The sequence below is a fragment of the Thunnus thynnus genome, chromosome 5, assembly GCF_963924715.1.
Source record: "Thunnus thynnus chromosome 5, fThuThy2.1, whole genome shotgun sequence".
Taxonomy (NCBI): Eukaryota; Metazoa; Chordata; class Actinopteri; order Scombriformes; family Scombridae; genus Thunnus; species Thunnus thynnus.
The window spans coordinates 22,056,845-22,084,336 of NC_089521.1; the positions used below are offsets into that span (position 1 = coordinate 22,056,845).

General features: G+C 41.9%; 1 protein-coding gene across 2 annotated transcripts in view; it reads left to right on the plus strand.

Moving 5' to 3' along the window:
• The window catches only part of reln (reelin), a 107,406-nt gene that overhangs the window by 48,183 nt on the left and 31,731 nt on the right, over positions 1 to 27,492 (plus strand). For both annotated transcript variants that reach the window (XM_067590131.1, XM_067590132.1), the window contains exons 4-16: positions 10,367 to 10,437; positions 17,981 to 18,013; positions 18,148 to 18,226; positions 18,426 to 18,522; positions 20,124 to 20,175; positions 21,397 to 21,505; positions 21,925 to 22,165; positions 22,381 to 22,526; positions 24,569 to 24,720; positions 24,900 to 25,015; positions 25,796 to 26,004; positions 27,064 to 27,192; positions 27,299 to 27,408. In XM_067590131.1, coding sequence (XP_067446232.1) covers positions 10,367 to 10,437; positions 17,981 to 18,013; positions 18,148 to 18,226; positions 18,426 to 18,522; positions 20,124 to 20,175; positions 21,397 to 21,505; positions 21,925 to 22,165; positions 22,381 to 22,526; positions 24,569 to 24,720; positions 24,900 to 25,015; positions 25,796 to 26,004; positions 27,064 to 27,192; positions 27,299 to 27,408 — 1,544 coding nt within the window. The remainder of the gene's footprint in view (positions 1 to 10,366; positions 10,438 to 17,980; positions 18,014 to 18,147; positions 18,227 to 18,425; positions 18,523 to 20,123; positions 20,176 to 21,396; positions 21,506 to 21,924; positions 22,166 to 22,380; positions 22,527 to 24,568; positions 24,721 to 24,899; positions 25,016 to 25,795; positions 26,005 to 27,063; positions 27,193 to 27,298; positions 27,409 to 27,492) is intronic.

Genomic DNA, 27,492 nt, shown 5'->3' on the forward strand with positions numbered 1-27,492 from the left:
AGTGTTTAAATTACAGCCACAGACATCCTATGTCCTTCACAGGGCTGGAGCTGGTCTGCCACTACATTAATATGGGGCCAGTGAGCAGTTTTATGGGCAATATTGTGGGAGTGTTCCTGGTAACAGATCACTAGCAGGAGTGTGATAGAGTGCAGTGACGTGGGCATCCAGAAGAACTCATTTTCTGGGTGGCTGTAAATTGCCACTTAAAGAGAAGGGGAGGCCTTGGAGGAGAGGAATAGAGGAGAAGAGAGGAAGCAGAGGATGTGGAGGAAAACACACCCATACGCAGAGATCCATGAGAACACACACTGATCACACCGTTTAAATTTAAAGTAGTCAATTAACAGAAATCAAGAAAGCAATCATTTTTTGACAACTAATTGATCCTTCCAGTCATTTATCAAACTAAAATGCAGGACATGTGCTGGTTCAAGACCCTTAAATATGACGATTTGTTGCTTTTCTGTTTCATATCTCTAGGAATAGAATATGTTTGGATTTCAGACTTGGTCATTAGACTTAACAATTCGTCGATTGAGAAATAATCAATAATATCAGAAATGATACCTGCAACTATCACAGTGCAGCTTGACTATAGGCCAAAACCAAACCCTTTCTTATACCTAGACATGAACCAAGTCATGCTTTCATGACTGCACAAAACACAGTTGTGCCCCACTTTTTATTCTTCTTGCTCAGACATGACAGTCCACACCACTACATAATGTACCGGATGCTTTGCTGCACTTAACAGAGGTGAGAATGGTTAATAGCTTTCTCTGGTGAATGCAAAGAGGTACTGTTGTGTCTCTTCCTTTCTTTTCCTTTATTCTGCTTCACTTACAGCCTCGAGGCAATCAGTATGTTTGTGTGTGTGTGTGTGCGTGTGTGTGCATGGGGGTCTATATGGAATAACGGCTACCTTCAAAGACACATATTTTAACAACCATAGCACTGTGTGTAACTCCTTTTGTATGGATGCTGCTGTAAACGGGTGTATCTGTGTGTTACATGCAAATATGCAGCACTGTGTGAACGTATCCTGGTGTGTTGGTATGTGTGTGTGTGTGTGTGTGTGTGTGTGTATGTGGTGTGTTTTTTAGCTGCAGTGTTTTATACTGTCTCCCCGTGGGAGTCAGACAGCTGGAGATTGCTTTAATTACTGCATGTGTGCCCCCCTCCCAAAGTATTCCCCTGAGGAGATGCATGTCTGCGGATCTAATGGCACACTGTTTCTCCGTGTCATGGCATGCTGCGTATGTGTGTGTGTCTATATACAGTTATATATATATGTATGCAGGACACAATTTCTCATTCAAATGAATGGGAAGGTGTGTCTAAACTTGTGCACCATGTGCATTTGTTTGCAAACACTTGTATATCTGTTCTTTTGGTACATCTGTGCTACCTGTGGTTCTTCTGTGGAGTCCCAGACTGATTGAAGCCACTTGTAGAAGCAATTAGGAGGAGATCTAGAAATGAGGGTGAGGAAGGGGAAGGTGGGCGCTCAAACACTCTTTTGTCTTGTTAGCTGTCATTGAAAAGGAACGGTTCTATGACGTTCAATCCGTCACAAAACCCACGCACATAAAACCATGCGTGTGCACATTATACGAGGACACAGCACAGTATCAGAAAAGCATCCTCGCGAGAGAGCATTTCTGCTCTGCCTGCACAGACGTAGTCCTGCGAGCATGGGGCTGTGACAAGCATTAGCCCGACCCCCCCTATATGTTTACAACTGCTCAACGCTCGCTCGCTCGTCAAGTTGACTTTTGAGACTTTGGAGGTGGGGATGGAATAGACAGTACGCTCCTTTGATTGGTCATATTTGAATACTGACCATGACCTTTGGCGGTTTGGTTTGATCACTGACACAGTCGAAGACAGGCAGTTGCCTGAGAGAAAAAAGGGAAACATGAATAATTTTTAGCAGCTGATTTTTTACCACTTAAACTTATGAAAAAGTGTCAGACATCATAGCAGAAGCCTGTGTAAACCCACTTTCAGATTTGTGAAACCTTCATTTTGCTTATGAAAACAGAAAAAAGCCAATTTCACTGATATTTTTCCATCCAGCCACATTAGACCAAGGGTGTATTCCAGAAAGCAGGGTTAGTGAAAACTTTGAGTTTGTTAACATTGAGATGATGAGATGAGGGGAAACTCTGGATTTTCCATTCCAGAAAGAGAGCTAACTTAAACTCTGGGTCAGATACCATGGTAACTGACTCCTTAAAGCTAAGCTGCTCACTGGCAGGTTTTCTTCTGTCCATCTCCTCCTGCAGAGCCAGACACGCTGTTTCATTTCCTTATTGATTCACTCCATATCAAAGTGTGTATCAAACTGCATTAATTATCAGAATCAAAATCCTGGTGGGATATTAGTTTGTTATTCAAAGACTATCTAAAGTTACCGCTTTTATGTGCTATCAGTCATTTCTTTGAACAGCGGTTTTTACCCTCACATTCAAATATTACACAGCGTGAATTCACCCTCAGTTCAGAATAAAACCTCTTGCATGTCCTTATTTTTGTGAGCGGAAGTTCTTTTTTTTTATAGTACTGTGACTCTGTGCACACAAGACAGCTGTTAGTTTGTTAGAGCAGTTCCTGCATTGAAATGTTTATTGCACATAATATGTAATCTCAGTTTAAATTTTAAAAATTGGTATGAAATTTTATATACTGTAGGATCAATGAATAATTATCTCTGTCTCTCATGACGTGATTGGTCGCACTGATGGAACATCATTTTTATAATATCGGAGATTATATGTTAATATTTCTGAGTGAGCAGGATCAAGCAGCATCACTGAATTGCCTTTTCAAGTGTAAATCACCAAAAACACATTATTACCAGATCAGATTGTGAGCTTACAATCATGTCTCTGTCTTTGATATATATATTTTTTATCTTTAACTATATTTTTCATCTTCAGTTGCTGCCTCCTGTGTTTTGTCCCTGTCCGATTAAAGCTGAACAAATACATTTAAAATGTAATGTAGGCTACAGCCTGATACACAGTCAGATTCCACCACTTTACTGTCCAACAAGGAAACGTAAGTCTGGTAAATGATGAATTAATGGACAGCACTGAGTAAAACTTAATTGTGTTAATTGTGTTTCCTCACTCTGACTCAGGCTCTTATTTTTTCTTTTAAAGATACATTTGCACCGTCCACATACACATGCATTAATATCTCTACGCCCACTGGAGTAAAATGGAGGCTCTGCCTTTTATTTACCTGTTGCTATGGTGAACTGTAGTATCAGAGCTCCATTGATGATGCCTTTTTTCATTCACCATGCACATGCTTAACTCAGAGTGAAAATACTCAGAGTTGATTGAACTGACTCTGATCAGCTGAGTTTCCCATCTCAGGGTTCACCAACTCAGAGTTCAGGGTTAGAGTCAGAGTTTGTTGCTTTCTGGAATGGACCCCTGGTCTAGATCAAAAACAGCTCTACTTAGACTTGTCAAATCTGGACTAGATTAACAAGGAGACTGCAGAGAGTCATTAAAACACAGTTTCAGAATTGTGAAAACTGAAAAAGGGTGATTTTTCAAAAAAAAGGTTCTCACAAACCTGAAAGTGGGTTTAAACAGTGTTATAGAGTTTTCTACAATGTCTAACACTTTTTCATTAGTGTAAGTGGTTAAAAAAAAAACTGCCAAAAAATCAGCCGCTAAATATCATTATTTATGTTTCCCTTTGTTCTCTCAGGCAACTGCCTGTCTTCGACTGTTTCAAACCTAACAGCCAATCAAAGGTCATGGTCAGTATTCAAAGTTTGACCAGTCAAAGGAGCAGACTGTCTATTCCATCCCCTCCTCCAAAGTCTCAGAAGTCAACTTGACGAGCAAGTGTTGAGCAGTTGCGAGCTCGTAGGGAGGGTCGAACTCATGCTCGTCACAGCCCAGTGCTCGCAAGACGACATTTGTGCACACTGAGCAGATATGCTCCCTCACAAAGATGCTATCATGTGCACGCACCTGGTTTTTATGTGTGCAAGTTTTGAGACTCATTAAACGCCATAGGTTCCTGTGCTGTAATTGTGCCGGATGTTGTTGTGTTGTTGGTACTGCCATCTGTTCAAAGCAGGCAGGTCTCCGTGAAGTTTGTGAAAGGCACATTATTATTTACTGTATAGTACGTGGTTGACTGCAGTCCTGCTGCCTGTGAACGTAGCCTGGGTTTGCTGCTTTTGTAGAAAGGGACTAGCTCTCAGGCAACTTGACTCCATGTGCATTAATAACAATGACTAGGAGGCAGCAATCACTTCAGGGTCACTGCTAAAAATTCAGAATTCACATGCTAGAGCTCATTCAGGGCCCTGAATGTTGGTAAATATTTATACCCCCACAAAAGCCTTAATTTCATATGTCCTTATTGGTCACATGGCATCTTTATCACAAAATCAAGTGATCAATTATTTTTTGGGGTTGACCTTTCCATTTAATGACAATAATGTGTCCTTAAGCTCATCCAGTCCACCAGGATGATAGACAGCTTGTTATATTAATCAGAGGTCAAAGGTCAGAGTTCAGACATCAGGCTGACAGATGACCTATCTCACCCAACACCTAATTTCTCCTGGTATTCGTCTTTTCCATTGATTTCCTATTATTCAAGTCAATCTTTTGGTTTGTTTTAACATAAAATAGCTGGTTAATGAGCTCCCCTCATTATTAATGCTCCACACTGGTTTGTGGCTGTGTGACTGACTCACTGTGGACGTTGCGCCAAGGAATATGAATGATTGGTTCAAGGTAATCACATTTTGGCATTGTAGATATAGATATATGAGGGAGAGATGTGAGAGATGAGAGCACATAAATCCGATCCACTTTTTTTCCCCACCACAAACCGACCAGAGCTGCAAATCTGACAAAGTCCGCCCATATAATTCCAATTTTCATATATCACACATTCACATATAAGACAGCAACTCTTATATCTCTCGTACTTTAAACGTTTAACCTCTCTTCAACTTTTAAAACGTGTACGTTTTTTTTTCTTCAGAATTTAGCAGTAAATCATCAACTTTTAGAGGCAAACCCATTCCCTTAGCTTCGCAACAGATCCTCCTGTTGCTGTTTAGCCTAAAGGTCTCTGCATCCATGATATTGTCTTATTTCCCAAGGGATGATCCATGACCCCAGTAATTATATACATACACCTGTGTACACAGAGACACACATGTGTACACACAGATGCATGAATATTACACATCAGTGCTCTGATCAATACTGCCACAAATTGTCCACATCACGTCTGTGCTGCCCCGACATCACACAGACTCATCAGGGGGTCAGTGTCCCACCTGCTGGGACTTATAAATTCCTGATGAAATAGAGCATGGAGATTGAAAAAAAAGAAAAGAACTTCATTTTAAATGCAGCAAAATGAACCATGCTCAGGGGAGAGAGGGGGTGCGCTCCAGATGTGTTTTGTGTGAAATGATTGGTCCACATTCTGCGCTGTCTGTTCCTGCAAATGTGCTCCATTCTGACTGAAAAGATAAATAACAGACATGACTTGTTGCAGGGATTCATATCTCCGTTGTTGACTCCGGGTAAATAGCGTAGATTCTCTATCCTCTCCCCCTTTGTCCTAATCCGACCCGCACTGAGAAAGTGAGAAAGGGAAATAAAGGTTTTTTAGAGGTTGTTTTTCACACATTTATTTATTTATTTATTTTTACAGTAGCTTTAATTTTAAAGCCAAAAAGAAATTCTTATCAGTGCATGTATTTGCCTGAGCCAGAAAATCAACTGCTTTTTAAGACTTAGCTCTATTTTTTTCTTCCTCACATATTTACTCCTAAATACTGTTGTTTTCCTAATCCCTCTAATTATTACTCGCTAACAGTAGTCAAGGTCAATTGCTCTTCTTCTGGCTGTATACTGAGCAGTAACTCTGCTTCTTCTGGCTGTATTCAGAGCCGTAACTCTCTATGACCGTGTGTTAACAAGCAGGTAATTTGCCAAACAACTCCCAAATCCCTCCTCTGTGGAGCTTCATTAAATTTGCATGTTCTCCAAGAGTCTTTTTCAATTAATTAATTTAGGGGCAGAGGGAAAGGAGAGGGGGGAGTAATGTGATTCCACGAAGCCAGTCACACCTTCACTTTCCGTAATGGGTATGAAAGCATCATGGCTGGGTTTGAATCAAGAAGACCGACTTCATATTTCATCACCTCTTGATCAGTGATTTCCTAGAAATAACTGAAGCAGCACATTCTCACTTTTCCTCTCTATCTGCCTCACTAATTGTCCTGTCTTTCTCTGTCTTCCTGCCTCTCTGTTCTTTTTTCACATTGTCCCTGATTGCGGTGCCATAACCACAGCTGGTCCTCAACATGGAAGATAAATCAACCAATTAGGGTGTATTATTTTAAGGGCTAGGTCCAAATGCACCAAATCAGTGCTGGCGACTAGAACTGCACCCCACTGACACTCCTCATATTAATCATGATTACCAACAGACCTAGTGAGCTGGGAGAGAAAATGAGCTTTTAATTGGGATTTGAGGAGGATGGGATGGGAGAGTCGTCTAACGAGGGAAGAGGAGTGAAGCAACGTGTGTGTGTTCTCCAATCTCAGATGTAATAGTTTGATTCAAGAGAGAATTTTTTTTTTTATCCAGATGTGTATACGGACCTTTTTACTGCCAAGAACAGTTACAAGAGTTAGTTTGTGTGGTCAGTATTCATTGTATGTTCCTGGTTTTAAGTAGCAGTAGCTATATTTAACTGCATGTATATGGCTTTAGGGTAAATCAGCTGTCAGTGGGCCACATACTGTGTGTGTGTGTGTGTGTGTGTGTGTGTGTGTGTGTGTGTGTGTGTGTGTGTGTGTGTGTGTGCGTGTGATTAGCAGGGAGCTGTCAAACTGGCTCCTGGGGGATACTTATGGCCGACAGCAACATGTAATCTAACATGGAAGACATGCTTGGTAATTACCCACTCCCGGCCCTTTTGGGAGCTCTTTGAGTGACAGCCTGTCCATCTGCATACATGTTAAAGCTCATATATGGCTTGGAGTGTGTGTGTGCGTGCATGTGTGTGTGTGTGTGTGTGTGTGTGTGTGTGTGTGTGTGTGTGTGTGTGTGGGTGGACTGGATCCCTGTTTTTACTTGCATGCCTTGATAAATGACAGAAGATTGTGGGCTTCGAAAAGACAAGGCCATCTAACCTCTATCTCTATTTCCTCCTGACCAAATCCCAACCCTCCTCCTCTCCCTTCCCCCTCCATTTATCAATTTCTCTCTCAATCCTTCTAGTGGCCCTTCCCTTTTTCTTCATATTTCTCGTTCCCTCTTTTTCCCGTCTCCCCTTCCTATCTCTCAGATTTGCTCCTCCACTCTAATGAGAGGGGAGAGGATGACACTTATTTTCATAAGATGAATGATCCCTTGTTTGAGGAGGGAGAGGAGAAAAAAGAAAAACACCAACACGTTTAGGCCCTTAATTGCTCCCCCCCTCCAGCCCCCTACCCTCAGAGAAAGTCAAATTAACATTTAGATGTTCAATAAATGTTTTGTGTGTATCTGTGCCGTTGTGTGTGTGTGTGTGTGTGCATGTGTGTGTGTGTGTGTGGCTCCCAAAGTGGAGGCGGTAATGAGAGACACACGCTGAGTAGCCGCTGGAGTGTAACGGCAGGACAGACGCTGGCGTCGCGCTGCGCAGATCACACACTCTTCGGCTCAGACTAAATGCCCTCTCTTGGCTGCTGTTTTAATGACATACACGTTATTAAGTCACACATCGTCAGACCACTGCACACCATATACACACACACACTATTGAAGGAAAAGCTCTTTTTTTTTTACTGAATATATATTTTCTTCCATTAGTTGAGAAGATGCTTTTGTATTTATTGGAGGGAAAGAAAACAACACCATTAAGAAAAGACAAGAGCTTTTGACATTTTCAAATAGACATCTGCATAATTGCATTTGAAAAAGCATTCCCTCAAAAAATACTTCTCAGCTTTCAGTTTGTAGTTAGCTTTGCATGGTATTTTTCTTCTACCTGGCTTGGTGTGTTTATAGACGTGTGTGAGGTCAAATGTGCTTTCTGATAGAGTCCCCTGTTCCCTGGTACTTAACAGAATCTGTTTAGTGAACTGAGCAGAGACTCTGTTTAGTAAATATTTAAGGACCTTGTTCCTACATCCCCACCCGCTGTTCGTTACGCATCATCTTTTATTCATAAATACCAAACTCAAATTAGTTTTCACCCAATTCTGAAATATGAGTGTAATTAAGTGTGTTTTCTCCCCAGCTCTGCACAGGCACAAGAGCTCTTTACTAATGAATGAGGGGCCTATTCATTATTCATGAGCTGAGATGAACGTGTAAATGCCTTGGCACCCATAAAAGGCCTGAGTCTGCACGGTGGGACAAGGGTGGGGTAGATTTTGGGTGCAAGGTGCGAGGCAAAATCCACATGGGATCGTATAGAAGGACAAACGAATCAAGAAGCAGGAGAGTCAGAGAGTTTATAAAATGGATGTCAGCCTCACTGACTCAGGCACCCACCACACTGTGCACACCCCATAAAATTTTGCTTATTTTTAATCCTCTCCTCTCCTCTTTGCTGACCGGGTGCGGCACTGCCCACAGAAAATTGTCTGGATAGCTTATATAGAAACTGACATATATTGAATTTGAAATCACGGTGAGGTCACTCAGAGCTCTACTTCATTAGTTTCACTTAGATAATAGAAATGTTGTGTAATGTCTCTGGATCCTGGGAATACCCTGAGCACTGAAACAACAACGTGAGGATCACAAGTGTGTCCTTACATGACAGAGACCAAGAAAAAAGGCCCACAAGAGTCTGTTGAAGGAACTTTCTCACTTTATGTGGGTGGCAGTGTGTGTCTTATCGTGAAGTTACTTAGATTTACAAGCCACAGTTGATGTTCATTATTAATACCAAAGCCAAATTACAACATTAAAATGTTGTCTGAGTGCCAGACAGTTAAGACAAGACTCTTAACTTCTCTACTCTGCTTAATTGACAAGCAGTGAAGCTGCAATCAGTGAGTCAGTGAGGAAACACATCATGGCTGTGATCTTTATCCCCTTTATGTCTTTGATCCCACTCCAGTTGTTTTCTCTGTGTATTGTGTATACTGTTGAAGTGGTGTAATTCAGCTTTTACTTGCCATTTTAAGTGTAGTGTTGTCTCTTCTTGCACAGAACTTCCCTTCAAGGGGCCACTACACAGCCCATTTTGCTGCTGCCACTGAGTAGAAAGAGCTACAAAGGGCTCTAAAATTTTACAGTTTTTTTCCAATAACTAATGTCAAGGACTATCTGAAAATTGCAGCTTGTTCCAATCCCAGGAATCTTTCCATCTCAGTCTCAATCCCCTATCTGTGTCTGAGTTATTGGCGTTTATGTGTCTGTCCTTCGTTATTTATTCTATCACTGTTTTTCTACCCTAACATTAAAACAACTGCTGTACTTTTATTATTGTTTGGAGAAAAATACCAGAACTTGTCATTTGAACTTTGAAGGACATACTGTATATCACTATATTGTACTCAAGTGCTGTTCTGCACTGAAGAGCAACATCTTTATCCTTTAACTTTCTGCTACTGCAAATGAGATTGGATCTCTTTCTGCTTGGCTACGGTGCAGTAGAGCACGTCTCAGTGTCTGTGTAAAAGATCCCACTGCACTCTGAGCCATTTCCCCCTTGCAGATTTTGAAAGATCTCTCCATTTTCAAATGAATAATGCATTTCATGTCCACCAGAAGAAGTAAGATATTGCATTCCATACATACAGCATGCAACATACAGTCAGTTTTACACTAATATGCAAGAATGTAGTATGATGGTGCAGGGAACTGAGAGTATGAGGAGATATACAATCTCCTACAGTCAAATTTAGACTATATGACTACAAATGTTGAAATATAATAAATACACTGCTCTTTGATAATGAAATTAGTAATGAAAATGAGTAATAGTCAGAGAATGCAGTTAGAGTAACAAACAAAAAGAGACCTTTAACTCTGATCACCAGTTACTGACTTACCCTGTGAGATGAGAGTGAGGGCTGGGCATGTGTAGTTGGCCTGGCGCACTGTTGCTCTTTTGTGTAATTTGTGTCAGTTACAGGGTAAACTTGTTTTGTAAGAATGGTATTTCTAATTGTTTTTACCCCAAAGTAATCTCATCTTTTATAGTATGTAGCATGCTTGAACATATTTTGGTTTAGTGGGAACTGGTGCCATCTTTGCATGATTGATCCTCATATATTAAGGACAGACCAATTAACTTTCTCCATGGTGTTTTTTGTGTTAATGCCCTCTCCTGTATTCTCTGTCTATCTCTCAGAGCCACAGCAACACATCGAGGACAGATCATTTTCAAAGATGCTCTGGCCCAGCAGCTCTGTGAGCAAGGAGGTGAGTAACAGGGCTAACACATATACCCATCCTCCCCTTCTATGACACCTGCATAATGCATGCATATACTGCACTTGCATGCAGATATATCCATACATTCACAGATATATATGTGCTCAGGCACACATGTGCACCAACACATATACATACTGTACCCCCTTCTCACTTCCTTACCATTACTGTCCATCATATTCACACACTGTTGGAATATGGATGACACAATATGATTGGTATGCTATCTTCTTCATGACAGTGGCATTGCAGCACTTCCTGGCTCTCGTTCTGCCTAATGATGCAGCTAGAGCCCGAGATATTTGGATGTCCTATATTGCCAGCTTAATTTCAGCTTATGCTAAACTCAGCTTTTTTTACCCTCTCTCTCTGCCGGAGATTTACGCTTTATGGCCGACACTTCTTACATCCACTTTCTGTGACAGCCTTAAGTAGCTATTGAAAGACAGTGCGGTCCCACTCTGCATGCTGAGTGTGTATAATTGCTTGTTTACAGGAAAGAAGCCTCCTCCTCACTTAAAAACCCCTCCTTGTAGATCAAATTTTACTTAAATGCTGAAAGTTGAGAAGTCCACTAAGTGATGCTGGAGTGTTTACGCTAACTGTTTTAGGTGGAAAACAACAGCATTTAATCTTTCAAATATATACTTGGCCAGTATAAGAAAATCTGTGCTCAGTCATTGAGGACTCTTCATTACAAGTGTGTCCCCCCAGTAGGTCAATGGGAGACACTACTGATGATTGTAGTGTGCTCAACTTCATGGCTCCATGCCACTTGGAAAAGATGGGGCACAGAGCCCTCAGTCAGGCCTGGAAGAGTGACAGAGAGAGCGACAAGGCTCCTCTCTTCTGTCTCCTTGCCCGAGAGATCATCCTCTCACCACCGCTGACACACTGCCCCAGTCTTCTCCCTCTGCAAATGAAATATCTGCAGCCAACAACAGTCACTTAGTTGTTCATTGCCAAGGCCCTGCAGTATCACACTAATGCACAACTACTCTCAGCAGACAAGCTGGAAAGCAGAGATTTAGACCTTACAAGGCCTTGGAGGAGACAAGTGGTGAATGGGAGCAGACAGAGAAACTAGCAGTGAGGTAATATAAAAAATGTAATCTGCAGAGAACATGTACAGGTATGAGGGGTATGGAGGGAGGTGAGGTGAGATAGACAGTGGTGACACTGATATGAGATACATAGGATAGACAGCTGATGAATGTAGGGCTATGAATTACTGGTATCTGTAATGACAGTTTCTGTCTCAATGGTGGAGGAGAGATGGGAGGATAGAAGAAGGGAGATTGAGGAATGAAGAGATATTGTTAATGAAAAACTAGAAGGTCATAAGTTGCAGGTGATTTGAGTGTTAGGCATAGATAACAGGGTGATTAAGCATCATTTTAAAAATAGAAAAGTGGTAAAAAAGCAGCTGTGAGCAGGTGGCCGACCTTTTTGTAGGCAAATTCCTTTGATGGCCATTAATGCATTCACTCTGTCTGTTGCTGAATTACGCCAGGAAATCTGAATCACAAATGAGAAATGAACATGTCGTGAGCAACAGAAGGCGAAAAGAGACCGAGGAGATGAGATGAGAGAAAGGAGGGAACACAAATCGAAATGGGTCTGATCATTTCTAGTCTCTTGTGGATTGTCCAAACAGAGATAGGCATTGTTCCTCTCTGCTCCACTGATCTAACTCACCATAGTCAGTTCCTTTTCCTCTTTCCAAACCAAGACTTGCAACCTTATAAGAGCTGTGCAGATTTGAAAAAAAAAAATCATGAAACTAGAACGTGCAAGGCTATGTCCCTAACCCTAACCCTAACCCTCACCCTAACTCTTGACATAAAAATAAAACTCAAGGACTACTTTGATATTAAACAAATTGTGCTGTGAAGCAGCCAAAACTGTATTACTTTGTAAAGAAGTATGATAATGCAGAAAACAAATCAGAAACAACTACGAAAGTTGAAAAAAAAATATACATAAATCACTCTTATTGTCTTAGTTCCTTCTACAAAGTCAGACTTACCAGCGGGTGAAGCAGAGGCCTGTAGACTATTCCCCTCTGGCAGGATCAAATGGGCTACTATCCCAAATTCAGCTGCAGAGTGGCAAAGAGAGTGCAAGCTGCTCCGAGCAAAGTTACTTCAAATCTAGGCATTAGCATTCAAAGTGGAATAAAAGATACGAGGCCAGCTCAAGCCACTTCAGAAGTTCATATGCTTAAGACTCAAGCTTTGAAGAGCTGGAGAAATGAAAGCTATCTAAAGCAGGGTTATGATCCATGGAGGAGAGGAGGGAGGGAAGGAGGAAAAGAGAAAGGAAGGGATGGAGGGAGGGAGAGAAACAGAGGGCAAGCTGCTTAAATAAGAAGGCAATCAAGGGTGATCAGCCAGGGTGAGGACTTTAAGAACAAATGGGCAGATTAGCCAGGGAGCTAGAAAAAGAAGGTAACATTGGAGCGTGAATTTGAGCTTATAATTATAAAGAGATGGAGAGAGACAGAGATAATTCAAATAAATTCTAATGTAAATAAGAGATTTAAGGATAAAGAAGGAAGAGGAGAGGTATAAGCCTTTAACTCGCTGTGGAGCACCTGACATGCAGCACTTTGCTTCTCAGTAATAGAAAGCCTCCCTACACGTTCATGGAGGCAGGTGTTTGTTTTACTGTTTCCACTCTAGTGCCCCTAAAAGCCTGCTGAGACATAAGCAGAGGCTGGATTTGTGTGTGTGTACATGTATGTAAAATAATCTGTCTAGCAGTGTTGGGGGATGCCCAGGGATGTCCCCATCCTTTCCTTTCACCTCCAGTGCATCCCTCAAACCTCCTTTCCATTTTGCTTTGATCTACACCTAATATTCTCCCATTAACTTATCCAACAGCCAGCACAGAAAAATACCCATATTTTGTTGTTAGTTGTGGAATCGGAAGACAAAATTTATGGGAGTCTGACAAATACTGCTGGAACCAAATGAAATACGCATCAGAACGGGGTAGTTCATGGCACCAATCAGCGCATGGCCAAATTGTTTGGACAGGCTCCTAGAGATGCTTTAAAGCATGATGCAGCAAAATGCAAATTATCACCGCAGTTTTAAATGACTACAAGTATAAGAACAGACAGGCAGGAGTATGAAACAGAAGCACATTTCCTCACCTACTGATCGACCACTAAAAGACTTATTAAGTCCAGATGAGAGGAGCCATGGCAGGGGACAAGGTGGGCCAGGCAAGGATGCTCTGTGCTAAAGGGTGGAGTGGTTGTGGGTGTTGAACAGTGCTGCAGGCCGTCCATCAGCTCTATCTCCTGACAGCAGGGCCAGCAGTCCCTGCTTTCTGCCCAGCATCATCAGGTCCTCTCATTTCCAGCAAGGAAATAAATCAGGTCTTTATGGGCCTGGCTGAGTGCACTGCACCCCAGATGGATTATTAAAGGGACATATAACTCAAAGAGGCCACTGCTCCCTGAGGGACGTCTGATCACAGTGCAACAGAGGAGGGACGGGTGGCCTCCCCACTCCCACCTCCTCGCCACCCACCCAGTCTGCCAACAAGCCTGCATGCCTGGCTGAACGCCGGCTTGCTTGCCATTTCTCATCGCTCACCAGCAAGGAACCTTGAGACCCCACCCGTCTAGTATCTTGACTGTCTCCTCTATTCTCCTTTTTTCCTTTCTTTCTCCCCAGTCGTCTTTTCTTTTCTTCTACCATTTGGACTTTTCCTCTTTTACTATTTGGCCTCTGTGATTTCTTTTGTTGGAATTACCTTAAATACTCTACTAAACTTTTGCAAGCAAGGAGTGACATTATTGTGGAATAATATGTGTGTTTTGTTGTCCTCAATCTCTAACACACTGACAGCCAGGAAATGTTTGCCAAAGAGATGAATGCAGACAGCCTAACACTGCATACTAAATAAGCCAATGCTTATATTTTGAGGCTAGACTCCTTAATTCTCACTATTGTGAAGAAAATGATCTCGTCTTTACCTTGGATTCCACCTATACCTTAAAACACAGCAAGAAAAGGACACGGAAATTGGAAAATTGTAGCAAGTATTAGTTCTTGGCTGGCCTCTTCTCCACTCACCTATGATTATTGTAATGATGCCAATTGAAGCCCACACAAAGGCCCTGCTTTTCGCTGAGTGAAGTGAAGTGGCTGCAATCTGACCTTGGAGAACCATCTCTTTTCATTCATCCTAGAAAGAAAAACAACAGCATCCTGCGTCCTGGTGAGTCAGTAACTGCAACCGCCAGTTAGAGCAACTCGACTTCAAACGCGGTTCATGTCGTCAAGGATGTGAGTCAGACGAAGGGAAAAAGAGCAAACGAGGGGAAAACAAGGGAGATTGGAAGAGTGGGTGCAGTTTACAGAGTGGGGAGAAAAAGAGGAGAGAGAGGAGATTAGAGCGAGAAGAGGGGGAGAAGATTTAACATGACTTGTGCCCTGCTCTCTTTGTGCCAAGATGTCTGAGTCTGCCAAAGCTTATGCTCATTTAGTTCCCCCTCGTATCACCCCAACCCTGCTCATCAGCACCCATCCGATTTTAGTCCTAGTGTAGTTTATTGAGAAGACCCTCTTTTTTTGTTGCTCCTGTTTATATATGTGTATATGCGTGCTTGTGCATGGCAAAGAAATAGCAGCAAGGGTTGGGTCAACTGTGGAAAGCAAAGCTGTCTGTGTGTATGTGCATGATTGTGTGTGCGTGTTTGTGTGTGTGTGTGTGTGTGTGTGTGTGTCTGTGTGTGTGTGTCCCTCTGCATGCATGCGAGTATAAGCCCTGGCCAGGGAGATACAGGCATTAGCAGAGATGAGCCGCTAATAGAGGAGGCAGTAATTGAAGTCTTTAAGAAAGTGAGAGGGGATTAATCCAAGTGAAATGAGCACCACTGTCTGCTCCCAATGCGCAGAGGGTTAGGCAGAGAGAGACAGAATGGGTGCGGATGGAGGGGTGTGCGTGAGGGAAAGATTGTGATAGAAGAAAAGTGAGAGAGACAGCAGGAGAGCGTGATGAAGCATGGAGAAAGAAAACTGTAAATGAGGCCTTTTTGGAAGATTGAAGGGATTATCCACCCAAAAAAAAAAAAAAAAAAAAAAAAAAAAAAATCTTCTGGGCCTTTCTCCAGCCAAATGGCCTCACTAGAAAGACCGAAAGCGATTTAGAAGGGTTTGTTTAAGAGAGAGACAGGAAAAGACTGTAGAGAGCAGAATATCAACCAAGCATTTATTACTGTGTGTCAGTTTGAGAGGGTGGATTACCAGGAATCGAGTTTTAGTACATGCTCTTTTCAGGTTGAATATATAAGCTGAACACATGCTCATGTAAACTGAGCACACAACTATATATTCAATTTTTATTACAATTCAATGAGAATCTTAATAAGGCACACAAAATATGAGAGAGTTGTACATCCTGGGATTGATAACTCTTCTAAACATGTTTTGAATCAGCAGACATTGTAGGATTAGAGGGGGAGGAAGGGGAGAGCAAGAGAGACAGAGAGGGAGGGAAGAAGGCCCTTTGATCTGCCTTTAATGGACTTCATCGTCGAGCCCGAGCTCCAGCCGTGGGGCTGAGCGTCAGGGCCCACCAGAGCAGCAGCAACAGTCGCAGCCACTGAACCGCCCAGCTCTGTTTGACAGGTCACTAAGACTCCAACTTTTACAGTCAGCATGAAACTTTACCACCACTCTATGAATAGTAAATCCATTTCTAAGAGCCCAGCATTCGGATGCAATGGGGAGAAATTAGGGCAGCTAACGAAAGTAAAGCTTGAGCTGAAAATAAGGATATTTGCAGAGCCATTAGGATAGTAAGAAACCTTTTTTTGATAATCCCTCCTCTCTTGATTCAGGTTCTGTTGTTTATGAGGAGTTTTAGGTGGGCTTTCTAAAATGTAAGCCCCTCTCTCAGAGGACATTTCAGAACTGCTGTAAGGTTTGAAAGAAAGTCTTAAGTAGCAGAGTTAAACTTTGGAATGAGTCCTCACTGTTTTATCTTAGTGTGTCTTATCAGGTGGGCTGGCTCATCCTGGATGGAGAATAAGGTGGCAGATTATCCTTCTCTTCTGTCTGGAGTAAGGCTGCCTTAAAACATCCCACCTACCAGAGCAGAGTAAAGAGGCTCAAAGGGATTGAAGGGTGACATGTTCACTGAGGTCAATGCCACTGTGCCACTCAACAGGGACTGATCATGAAATAAGGTTAAACTTAAATTTCCCTAACATGGGCATTCCCAAGTAGCCTACTGGCCACATAAGAGGCCACTTCAGCTGCAGACCTTTGTTGCATGTCGCCATGTCCCCGTCTTTCTCTCCCCTTGTTTCCTGTCATTTCTACACTGTTGCTATTGAATGAAAACGCACAGTGCCCCTTAAAAATATACATGTATGCACACAATATAAACTTTGGAAATGTTAAACAAATGACAAAATGCATTTTACTTAATGTTCTCAATGTCTGAATCTGAAATATACCGCAGGGTAGCTTTGGTTCAAGTCTGCGTTTATTATAAAGAATCAGTCAGATGCTGTAATTTGTCACACCTTTCCTGTCACATTTTCCCTTGTGCACCAGCTAATAAAATGTACTTTCTTCCAAACTAATCTATCAAGAATTCATCAGTTTGATCTATTAAGTCTTAAAGCCCAATACGTACCACCTCCATCTTTTCTAGCACAAAGGTCACATCTATACTTAACAGCATTTTGCTAAAATGTGGATGCAGACTGTATTCTACAAAGTATTCTCAGTGATTCACTTAAAGAGGCAGGACAGTGTTTTGCTTTGTTTTGTTTTTTAACCCATGTTTGATTCATTACGTCTTAACATTCCCCCCCCCCCCCCCCCCCCTCCCCTCAGAGGTGTGTATCCCCTGGGAGAGATTGATGGTTGAGTGTGTTAGCTAGGCAGTGGCCACAGATTACAGCACACAGGCGCCTCTGGGGAGGATGGCGGTTAATTGGCATTGAACCGTTAATCATGGCCGCCCGGCCTTTCATTACCGAAAAGAATTAACATCAGCAGCCAGGAGACTGCAGCCGTGGCCGGCCAGGACACAGAGAAAGTTTGTTTCACTCACAGATGATTTAAGAATGAGCCCATATACTAGCAGTTACTGACTAATATAAACTTGAGAATGCCATTCACAATGAAAACCTGCACACATTTGAGAAGGCTTTGTAGTCTGAACATTTACTTTTGTCTACATATTAACATTAAAGTTCATGCATGCATTTCAGCTCTTGATCTTCTCATGAAAATTAACACCCTGCTTGTAATTATGATCATAACTTTTTATAGATACATCAGCAGTGACGTGCAGCCTTAATGCTTGAGTCAAACAGTATTTGCATAAATCCTTATGTGTCTGTTTCAACCTGCTTATAGTACACAACGGACGACAATGAGGATGAATGGATTTTTAAATACTTGTCTACTGTTTGACATAGACTATACGTGTTTGTTCAAGATTTTGTCAATACTTTACTCAGGATATTTACTCTTTTCTTGTCTGTCTGCTTCAGCTCCAACTGAGTCCCCACTGAGACCTAGTCTTGGTGAGTCTGCATTTCATGAGATTGTTTTTCCTGTCTTATAATCTTATAATTGCTCTGGTAGTTACGACATGAAAAGACCAGGTGTTATACACATTGTGTCTAACTGTGAGCAAATGGTGTGTGTTTGTGTGTAGTGGAGCTCCATGGTAAACATGCTGTGCTACGTGACGACTTTGACTCCAACCTGCAAGGAGAGCTGGACCCCAGCATCTGGTAGGTGAAAAGGTTATGAATCCATTTGTAATCTTGAGGTGCAATCACTGTCCACATCTTCAGTGCACTCTAATGAGATAGTCATCTTTATTATAACTCAGTCTCGTCTCTTCTCTTCTCTTCTCCTCTCCTCTCTTCTCCTCTCCTCTCCTCTCCTCTTTTCTCCTCTCTTCTGTCCTCCTCTCATCTCCTCTCTCAGGTCTGAGTGCAGTAACTGTGAGGTGGGAGAGCAGTGTGGTGTACTGATACATGGCAGAGCGGTCACTTTCTGTGAGCCCTTTGGAGAGCGAGAACTGGTAACTGTCATGTTTGACCGCACTGTAACCGCTGTACACTTTACGGCCCATTGACCATACATTACACCCAAACCAACCACTCAGTAACCACAACTGTAACTACAGTAAATTACAGCATAATAAGAAAGAGTTAAGCTACACAAACTTTTCTACTTTTAGCCATTCTAGCAAAGGAGGTGATGTCTGATTAGGATTGAAATTTGCCTGGCCCAGTGTAGTTGCCGCCATGGCGAAAACTGAATAAAAATGAACAAGTATCACATTTTGAAATGTTCTATTATATGTTCCATTTATAGTGAAATCTTGTCAGCCAAAGTAAGTTCAGACAAATCACTGGTGAAAAATAACACATGCATTTCGTGTTTTTGCACGGCGATGACATGGCATGACTAAATACGTCCAAATATTACCGAATCAGTGGTAATACTATAAACAAACCAAAAGCAAACATGAAGCCAATATTAAGTAACATTTTATTATTTCACCCATGTTTGTGGTAAAAACAACAAGCACACTGACTATTCTCCGCTTCAGAAGTTGGGAAATAGAATAATTGGTAGCACTTCTTGTACAAGCAATTTTATGTGACTCATGATTTGTTTGCGCCAGTGTCAACAGGTTACGAAATATCTTTTTAACGTCTACATAAGAGCTTTCTTTCAGTCATCTGCCTGCCAACTTCGACTAAAAATATTGCAGTTTTGGCTTCCGCAATTTTAACCAAAACTAACTACTTGGGGTGCTGCAGTGTAGTTTATGAACAGCATGCAAAATGTTAAATTTAGAACTGAAAATAAAACAACAAGGAACACACAGGACTGAGACCATGATCATTTTAAAGTAAAGTACACTAATATAGGGACACTGCCTGACTGTGATGGATAAATACAGATACGTTCACAGTCATACACACAGCATGCAGGAATTCACAGGCTCATAATTGCTTATCAAACCTTTACATGCCCTGTTTCTATCTTACTAAAGTTGATTTCAAACCGCTTACTCTGCTGTAAGAGATGAAAGCCAGTCAGCAGCAGAAACGTGTTTAGTGCCTCGTGATTCTATTTACTTCTCTGATAAGCATTTGCTTTGTCTGTCACTGTTCCAAATGTTTGATGCGGCTGCCTGGCAGCTGTTCTTTCAAGTGCAACAAGCATGCACATCCAGAAACACAGAAACATTTACACACGAATAGTCACAAATACGACAACACCGACAATGAGAACACACATATTTATGCACACACAGGTATCTCTGCTTCTCATAAACATAACTCATAACCCATTTATATACTTACTGTATATATTACTCTACTGATAATAAACAAGTAGAAATGCCCCACCAACTTGCCTTTTAGAGAGTAACTTAACAAAGGTTATACTTTGACATCACTGTTAGATGTGGTTACAGCTGCAACAGACTTGAAACCTTTAACCAGAAGACAGCAGTAAAACAATCCTTCTTTGATACTCTTTGCTACTTCAGTTTAACATTTTGGAACTGCTTTCTTCTCATTTATCAGGAGATATAATTTGAAACTTCAACAAAATTTGATTATTTACTCGTGATGTCCTAAACTGCCCTGTCTCTGTCTACCCCAGACCACCATATCTCTCAACACCAGTACAGCTTCTGTCCTCCAGTTTGCCCTGGGTGAGTATTGAATCTCCACACGCATTGAGAACAATAACTACATTACGACACATTTTGTACAACAAGCTTATGCGTGAGAGCTTTTTAACCTTGTTTAAATATTGCAGAACCTGCGTGCAACAGTCTTAGCCAGGACAATAGTACATCTTGTCTATCTTCAGGAAACAGGCATCTTTTGGCCTATTAGATGTCAGTAAGCCAACTGGTATACAGTATATCTCTGTGTGTCTTTTTTCTCTCTCTCACTCTCTCTCTGCTCTGCCTCTCCTATCACAGTAATGAATCTTTTACAGTATTCTGGAAAGACACCCAGAAGGCCATGGCAGAGTTTTTAGAGGTGTTGTATTTTTCATGTCCATTACATGCATCCGCCACTTCTCATGGGAGCACGACTGGGAGGAAACATACTGTAGCGATAAACCCCCACCCTCCCCCCCGCCGCTCGCAGTATTTCTCTTTCTCTCTCTTTTCCCCTTTCTTGTTTTGTTTGGTTCGTTAATTTGAGTTTGTGTTAAAGCAGTGTTGTGTATGGAACAGTTTAGCAGAGCAGTGCATTGAAGTGGCAGCAGGTTAATGCACGTATTCAGTGGGGATGGAGCAACATGGCAGGACATTGTCAAGACTGACAAGACATGGACACGGCACACCCTCAGGTGGTGAGGGATCAGGGGAGGGGAGAGGAAAGGTGGGACGTACAGTGGGGGTTAGCCTGCTTCCTCCATTAGCAACCTTTGATCCCATCAGTTCCCATAGCACCCAGACAAACTCACATTTTAAAGGCACACTAAGTTGGATTGCACACAAATACACAATAAAATGGGCATGCGCATACACACGTATGCACTAATGCTAGCTGTAGCTGAGTTTTGGTTATACATCAGCACTTCTTCTCTTGTCACCCCTACTCAACCCCTCCCTGCGGCTTCCTGACTTTTCTCGGCCTTGTTAAGCTGCTGATCACTTAGTTCCACCATGACACCATTTAGACATAATTTTCCACTTGGCTAAATGGGGGAATTTGGAACAATCAGTCAGAAGAAACCACCATGCTTTGCCTGGCCGCCCTTCAGGGAAAGCAGAGCAGAGCAGATCATTGCCCATCTGATGGAATTCAATTGATGAAAAAGGAAACTACATTACACTTTCTTTAGCTGTTCCCTCAACAGGACTGTGTATAACTGTCATATATGTTTGTCCTCTGTGCGTGTTTATATTCCCTAGGCTCAGGCTCCTGTCGGTTCAGTTACTCAGACCCCAGCATCACTGTGTCATACAGCCTAAGTGGTAATGCCAACACCTCCGATGACTGGATCACACTGGAGAAGATCAGGTTTCTCTCCATCTCCTCTTCTTCCTTCTTCCTCATCCATCCCACAGCCCTTCCATCTGTTATGAACACCCGCCCTCTCTTTTTCCCTCGTTCACACCTCCCCCTCTCAATTTGTCATTCCTCTCCTGTTTGTGTTTCTGTGATCCCCCTCTTTCTCATCCCTCTATCCCTGTCTCTCTCTGTTTTGTCAGCTCTCAAACCGAGGAATAATTTAATGACGTTGTCTTGTAATGAACATTTATAGTAACTGCATGTTATGCTTTTGTATAAACACAGAAATCAACTCATCGATCAACTATTATATCACTTGGACTCATTATTAAACCTGCTATCATAAGGGCATGCAGCATAAGAGCAATTACATGTTATAGTCACTACGCACATTAACCAAAATCCTCATTTTGTATGTGCTCCTCTAGAGCCCCTACCAACAGCAGCACCATGGTCCACCTGCTCCCCATGCCACTGCCCTCCAGGGCTGACAGCGTCCGCCTCCGCTGGTCTCAGGAGGCTCCCCAAGGCCCTGAGGGCTATGAGTCCTGCTGGGGGCTGGACAATATCCTGCTGGTCAATGCTGCCCACAGAGCTCCCCTCATGGAGGATAACTTGGACCCTCCAGACACTGCCAACTGGCTCTTCTTCCCTGGAGCTACTGTCAAGGTACACTAATAAACCAACTCCATACTACACATGGGTTCCATTAACAAAAGGCCAAAGCCTTATGGTTGTAAAAATGTTGTGCTTTCAACTATAGAGCTGGAGGAGAACATTTCCTTGTGACAAATGTTCTCCTCCAGTGTGAAGGGGAAACAGAGGAACATGCTGGAAAAGTGTTACTGGTTGTACGTATTAACACCTGTTTTCTTATTGGTCAGCATGCCTGTCAGTCTGAGGGCAATGCCCTGTATTTCCATGGTGGCGAGGGAGTTGGCCATAGCTTTGCCTCTACTAGAGACATCGACCTGCACCGAGAGGAGGGAAGAAGCTACTGGGAGGAGGACTTTGAGAGCCCACCCTCGAAGTAAGTCAATATTATGGTCTCATCTAATCTCCCACCCTCCTTACTTAATTATTTTATCTACATTTATCTCAAGTAACAAAGTGCTTCAAAAGTGCACATAAAAACACAATACCATAAAATACAATGAAACAACTGCAGGGAAAGGAGTACTACAGTATTAAAATGTCAATCTATATAGATTTCCAGCTTTTTAAAAAGCTTTTTAAAATGTGGCACTGACTCTGATACTGAGGGGTATTTTCGTTCCACAGTGATAAAACTAAAATAGTAAAAGCTTAATTCCTCTTTTCTTGAGCGCACACAGGGAAAACAGAATTTGGTTGCCAGACCTGAGGCAATGGTCTTTTGTGTGCTAAGGATCCAAAATATATTACAGAGCAAAATCATAGGGGATTTAAAAGTAATCAGAAGGATCTTGGCACCCGGTAGCTGAATGGTTAAGGTACATACCATATAATTACAGCGTCCCTGGTGAGATTTCAGACAGGGGCCTTTGTTGCATGTCATACCCCTCTCTCTCACCCCTCGTTTTCTCAAATAAAGGAGAAAATGATTTAAAAAATAAGAATCTTACACCGTAATAACTTGAGACAACGTTATCGCTGATGAGGATCGCAGGATCAGTGAGGGGGGCAAAGTTGGTCTCAGCAAATTGCTACATATTAGCTGGGAAAGAAAGAGTTAACAAAAGAGATTTTGGTACAATATCAGTGCTCTGGTGTTGCTCTATGTGTGTATTCATGCACTTGCTTTGACACCTGTCACTTGTCATATGTCAAGCGATGCGACATGCAGCGTGTTGCACAAGTTCAAGTCAAGCTTGGGGGCTGAGGCAGGTGAATGCCATGCCTCTGACTGCTACAAAGACAGCAGTCCATCTGTTCAGAGTGAAACACAAACACACACAAACACACCCAAACACACCCACACTGGACAGCAGAAAGGAGGGAAACACTGTCAGAAGCACTGCAAGAGGTAGAGAGATAAAAGGAAAGCGATGATAGATTGTGTTACTGTCAGGGAGTAATTGACAGGCCTCATGCACCAGGTCTGTCAGTATGGCTTTCCATTAATGACAAGGACCTGAAACAGAAGTGTGTTTCTACAGCCGCCCCGCTCCCTCACACCTTCCTGCGGTGCACCAACATGCTGCACCGCATGCTAGATCGCACCCATCAGGCATCATGGGCTGACACATGTGTTGAGGTAGGCAGGGAGAATTTTTGTGGTAATGGTACACTTCACTAAGTGTCATATAACCCAACACTGGCTGTGACAGAAACACCAACCTACACACCTCATGACAGAATATAGAGAGGAGAAGGGGGAAAGTGAAGGGGAGACAACGGGAAACAGCGAGGGGTAGAGAAACACAGGAGAGGGGCTGACACACTGAGTTAACTTCTGTCAGTGCTAATGAGGATCCTCTCTCCACTGCGCAGAAATATATGTCTGCATATGTGTGTCTTTTCCATGTGTATGTCCTCTTCCAGGTGATTTATGCTGTATTCCTGGCATTGTGTGTTTGTAAATTATGGCAACTGTTTCCTGACTTCAGTAATACTCCAGGAGATGCTGTGTAAAAGAAGAAATCTATAAACATGAGTATTTTTTATGTGGCTGTATCCTGTTACATCGAAGTGCTGATTTGGGCTTAATATTTAGCTGATGTGACTTGCTGCTTCAAACTCACAAATAGAGTTAACTCTTATATTTTCTTTACTATTTGATTGATGAAGCAAATATTACTTTATTAAACTTTCTCTCAATAATTAATTGTTCTTGTAAACTGTTTTCAGGCTATAAACCATCTAATTATAAATAATATGAGCTAACTAAATTTTAAAATGCATCATCTGGAATTAATCCTTGAATGTGATGTTTTTAAAGTTATGAATGTTGTTGAAATACTGCCTCATAAATTTCAGGTATTTCCTTTTTTCCAATATGAAAATAAAGCATTTTTATTTAAATACATTTTTGTGTTTATGGTGTTTGTGGTTACTAAACCAGCCCACCTTGTCTGTGACTTTTCTATCCAGCTGGGACATAGAAGGAGCTGTCTATGGGACGCAGTGTGGAGAGATTGAGTCGGGCTCAGCGCTAGTGTTTGAGAAGGAAGGCCGGAGAAGAGTGTGTACACCCTACATCGACACCACATCTTATGGAAACCTCCGCTTCTACTTTACCATGGGTATGGAAATCCTCCATCCATCATACTTTGTCTTTTAATCAGGTTAAGCAAAAACTAAGCAACAGTAGCTTTACATAATACATTGCTGTGCACAGTATATGAACTTGTAACTTGCAATTTTTTGATTTTGATAATATTTTTGTCTATTAAATAGTAATGAGAAATGTGCTTTTGTGCAGGTGGTGGTGACTGTGATCCAGGAGAGTCCCATGAAAATGATGTAGTTCTGTTTGGAAGGTCTGAAGGCAGGAGGGAGCGTGTCGTACTGGACACTCTTCCATACTCTTCTTACAGGGTGAGATACAGCAGCATGTCCACATACACAAAATAAGATGTATTCTTTCTCAAAACCCTATTATTAATTAAACTATATTTAGTTCATACTTCATTATGGAAGTTTTTATTGGACTTTAATAGTTGTAACCCACAGAAGACAATCCACAAATGTGTACCATGATCCACAAATGTTTCACTATCCACAAACATGTATTTTTTGTATTTATGTTGTGTTAAATCATATCCATAAAAATACAGAGCAATTTGCGAATATGCATAACTTTGTAAACACATATTTTAATTCCACATAAAATTATATAGGTTTTACAAATGTAAATAGTTTCACCACAAAAATACATTCAAAGTCATATTTATGCATTACGCATTTCCTGTCAGTTTGTGGGTCACGTGACATTTGTGACTTCCCTCCTATTTATTTGTGGACTTGTCCCATTTGTACTGCATATCACTATTTTTCCAATAATACCATCACAGGGTTTTTCAGGCCATTGTCTAACTATCCTGTCAGGGAAACTTTCAAAGGGACAGAGGTGGCAGCACGTTTAGGTTACTGATTTTTTTGAGTGTTTGACTCTGAAGCCCTGTGTCTTTTTTACTACATAACCCACCACCAGAGGTTCGTTTGAACATTCTCTATCATTGAGTTTCTAATGTACACGTACTTAACTACTGGACCACTACAATCTTTTTTCTTTGTGACCTAGGCTTGATTGTTGTATAGCTTTATTCTTTCTGCTCTGATCTATTCACTCCTCCTCCTCCATCTCTCCTCTATCAGACTCCTGCGGTGGTATCAGTGGCACTGCCCACTGAGCTACAAACACCAGTCACCCAGTTCTGCCTGGAGCAGCAGTCACATGGGGGTGCCAACCGTCATGTATGGGCTGTAGACTTCATGCAGCTGCTTCCTGTACTACCTGGCACCCACACACATGTTGCTCAGTTCTCCATCAACCTAGGCTGTGGATCCTACCAGCCTGCCAACAGGTGTGACACATTTTAAAACTAGGTTAGACAGTGCTTTTATGTGAAGATATGGTCACTTTTTTTTAGTCGAATTCATAAAATAGGGCTGGAACAAAGGAGACCCCCACAACCCAAGTGAGACACCCTAGATTCACTCAGTTGTTTTGCTGTCAAGAATGGTAACTGGTGCACACAGGAATTGGCCAATCCAAGCTCAAGGGCACAATCACTGGTGCTGGAATAGGGGGGACAGCAAGACTTTTTGTCCCCCCACTTTCAGGTGTTCTGGTAAAATGGTAACGTCTAAGCCAGGTATTATGGTCATAGCAATAATGTCTAAGCCTACTCTAACATGTTGGACCTTTAAATCCAATCATAATCAGGCAGCAGGACTGATATGTTGAGAAGCCTTTCTTTGTGTTTACCTTCATTAAATCGGCTGAAAACGATACCAGTCTTCTAGAGAATAACCACACACACTTCTACACACATCAGACTGGTCGATATTCTGCCTGTTAAGATGTCAGGTCAGCAGGGCTCATCATAGCCTCTTTTCCAACTTTCTTTTAAGCTAAAGTAGCGTCTCATGTCTTATTCTTGAGACACATTGCAGTGCAAGCTTGTGTAACATTAATTACTAAACTCTGTGACCATTTATGAGTTGAGATACATTAAAGTTATGGCTGAAAGAGCGTCTGTCAGATCATGACTATTATGTCATCCAAAGCTGGATGACCCTCACTTCAAAAGTCATTCCGGCACTGCTGGGCACAATGCTATAATGCTCCTAAACAGAAACATCTAGAGGAAGCTGGACTCAGTTGGCTTCTAAGAATAAGAAATTTGAATTCAAGGAGTGTTTAAAGATCATTACAACATTATTTCTGCATGAATTTGCAAAGATCAGTTTTAATAACTCGAGTAGAGGGGGTAAAGGGACAGTAGAGTCTCAGAGGACATTACTCTTTTTTTACTTAATAAGTTCACAGCAGTTCAGTGACTTTACACTACTTGTGGTTGAAAATCAAATTATGCTGCTAAGATGTTCAGATAAGATGTTCTCTGTTCTTTTTTCATTAGCGTCAGTCTGGAGTTTTCCACCAACCAGGGCCGTTCCTGGTCTCTGCTCCACACTGAATGTCTGCCAGAGCTCTGTGCAGGACCCCACCTACCTCACAGCACCATCTACTCCTCTGACAACTACAGCGGGTAGGAATGACTCTGCACCTCTATATACTGTATGTGTGACTGTATATATCAATCACTATTAATGTACTTGAAGTTTGTATTAACAGATTGTCTTGTGTCTCTCCAGATGGACGAGAATCTCTATCCCTCTGCCCAATGCTGCCCTGACAGAGACCACACGGTTCCGCTGGGAACAGTCCGGCACTGGAACGAGTAACATGTGGGCCATAGACAATGGTTAGAACTATAATATACAGGTCACATGGTACACTCTCATGAAAAGTCATTGTTTCCCTTATCTTGTTAAAACCACCAAAAGTA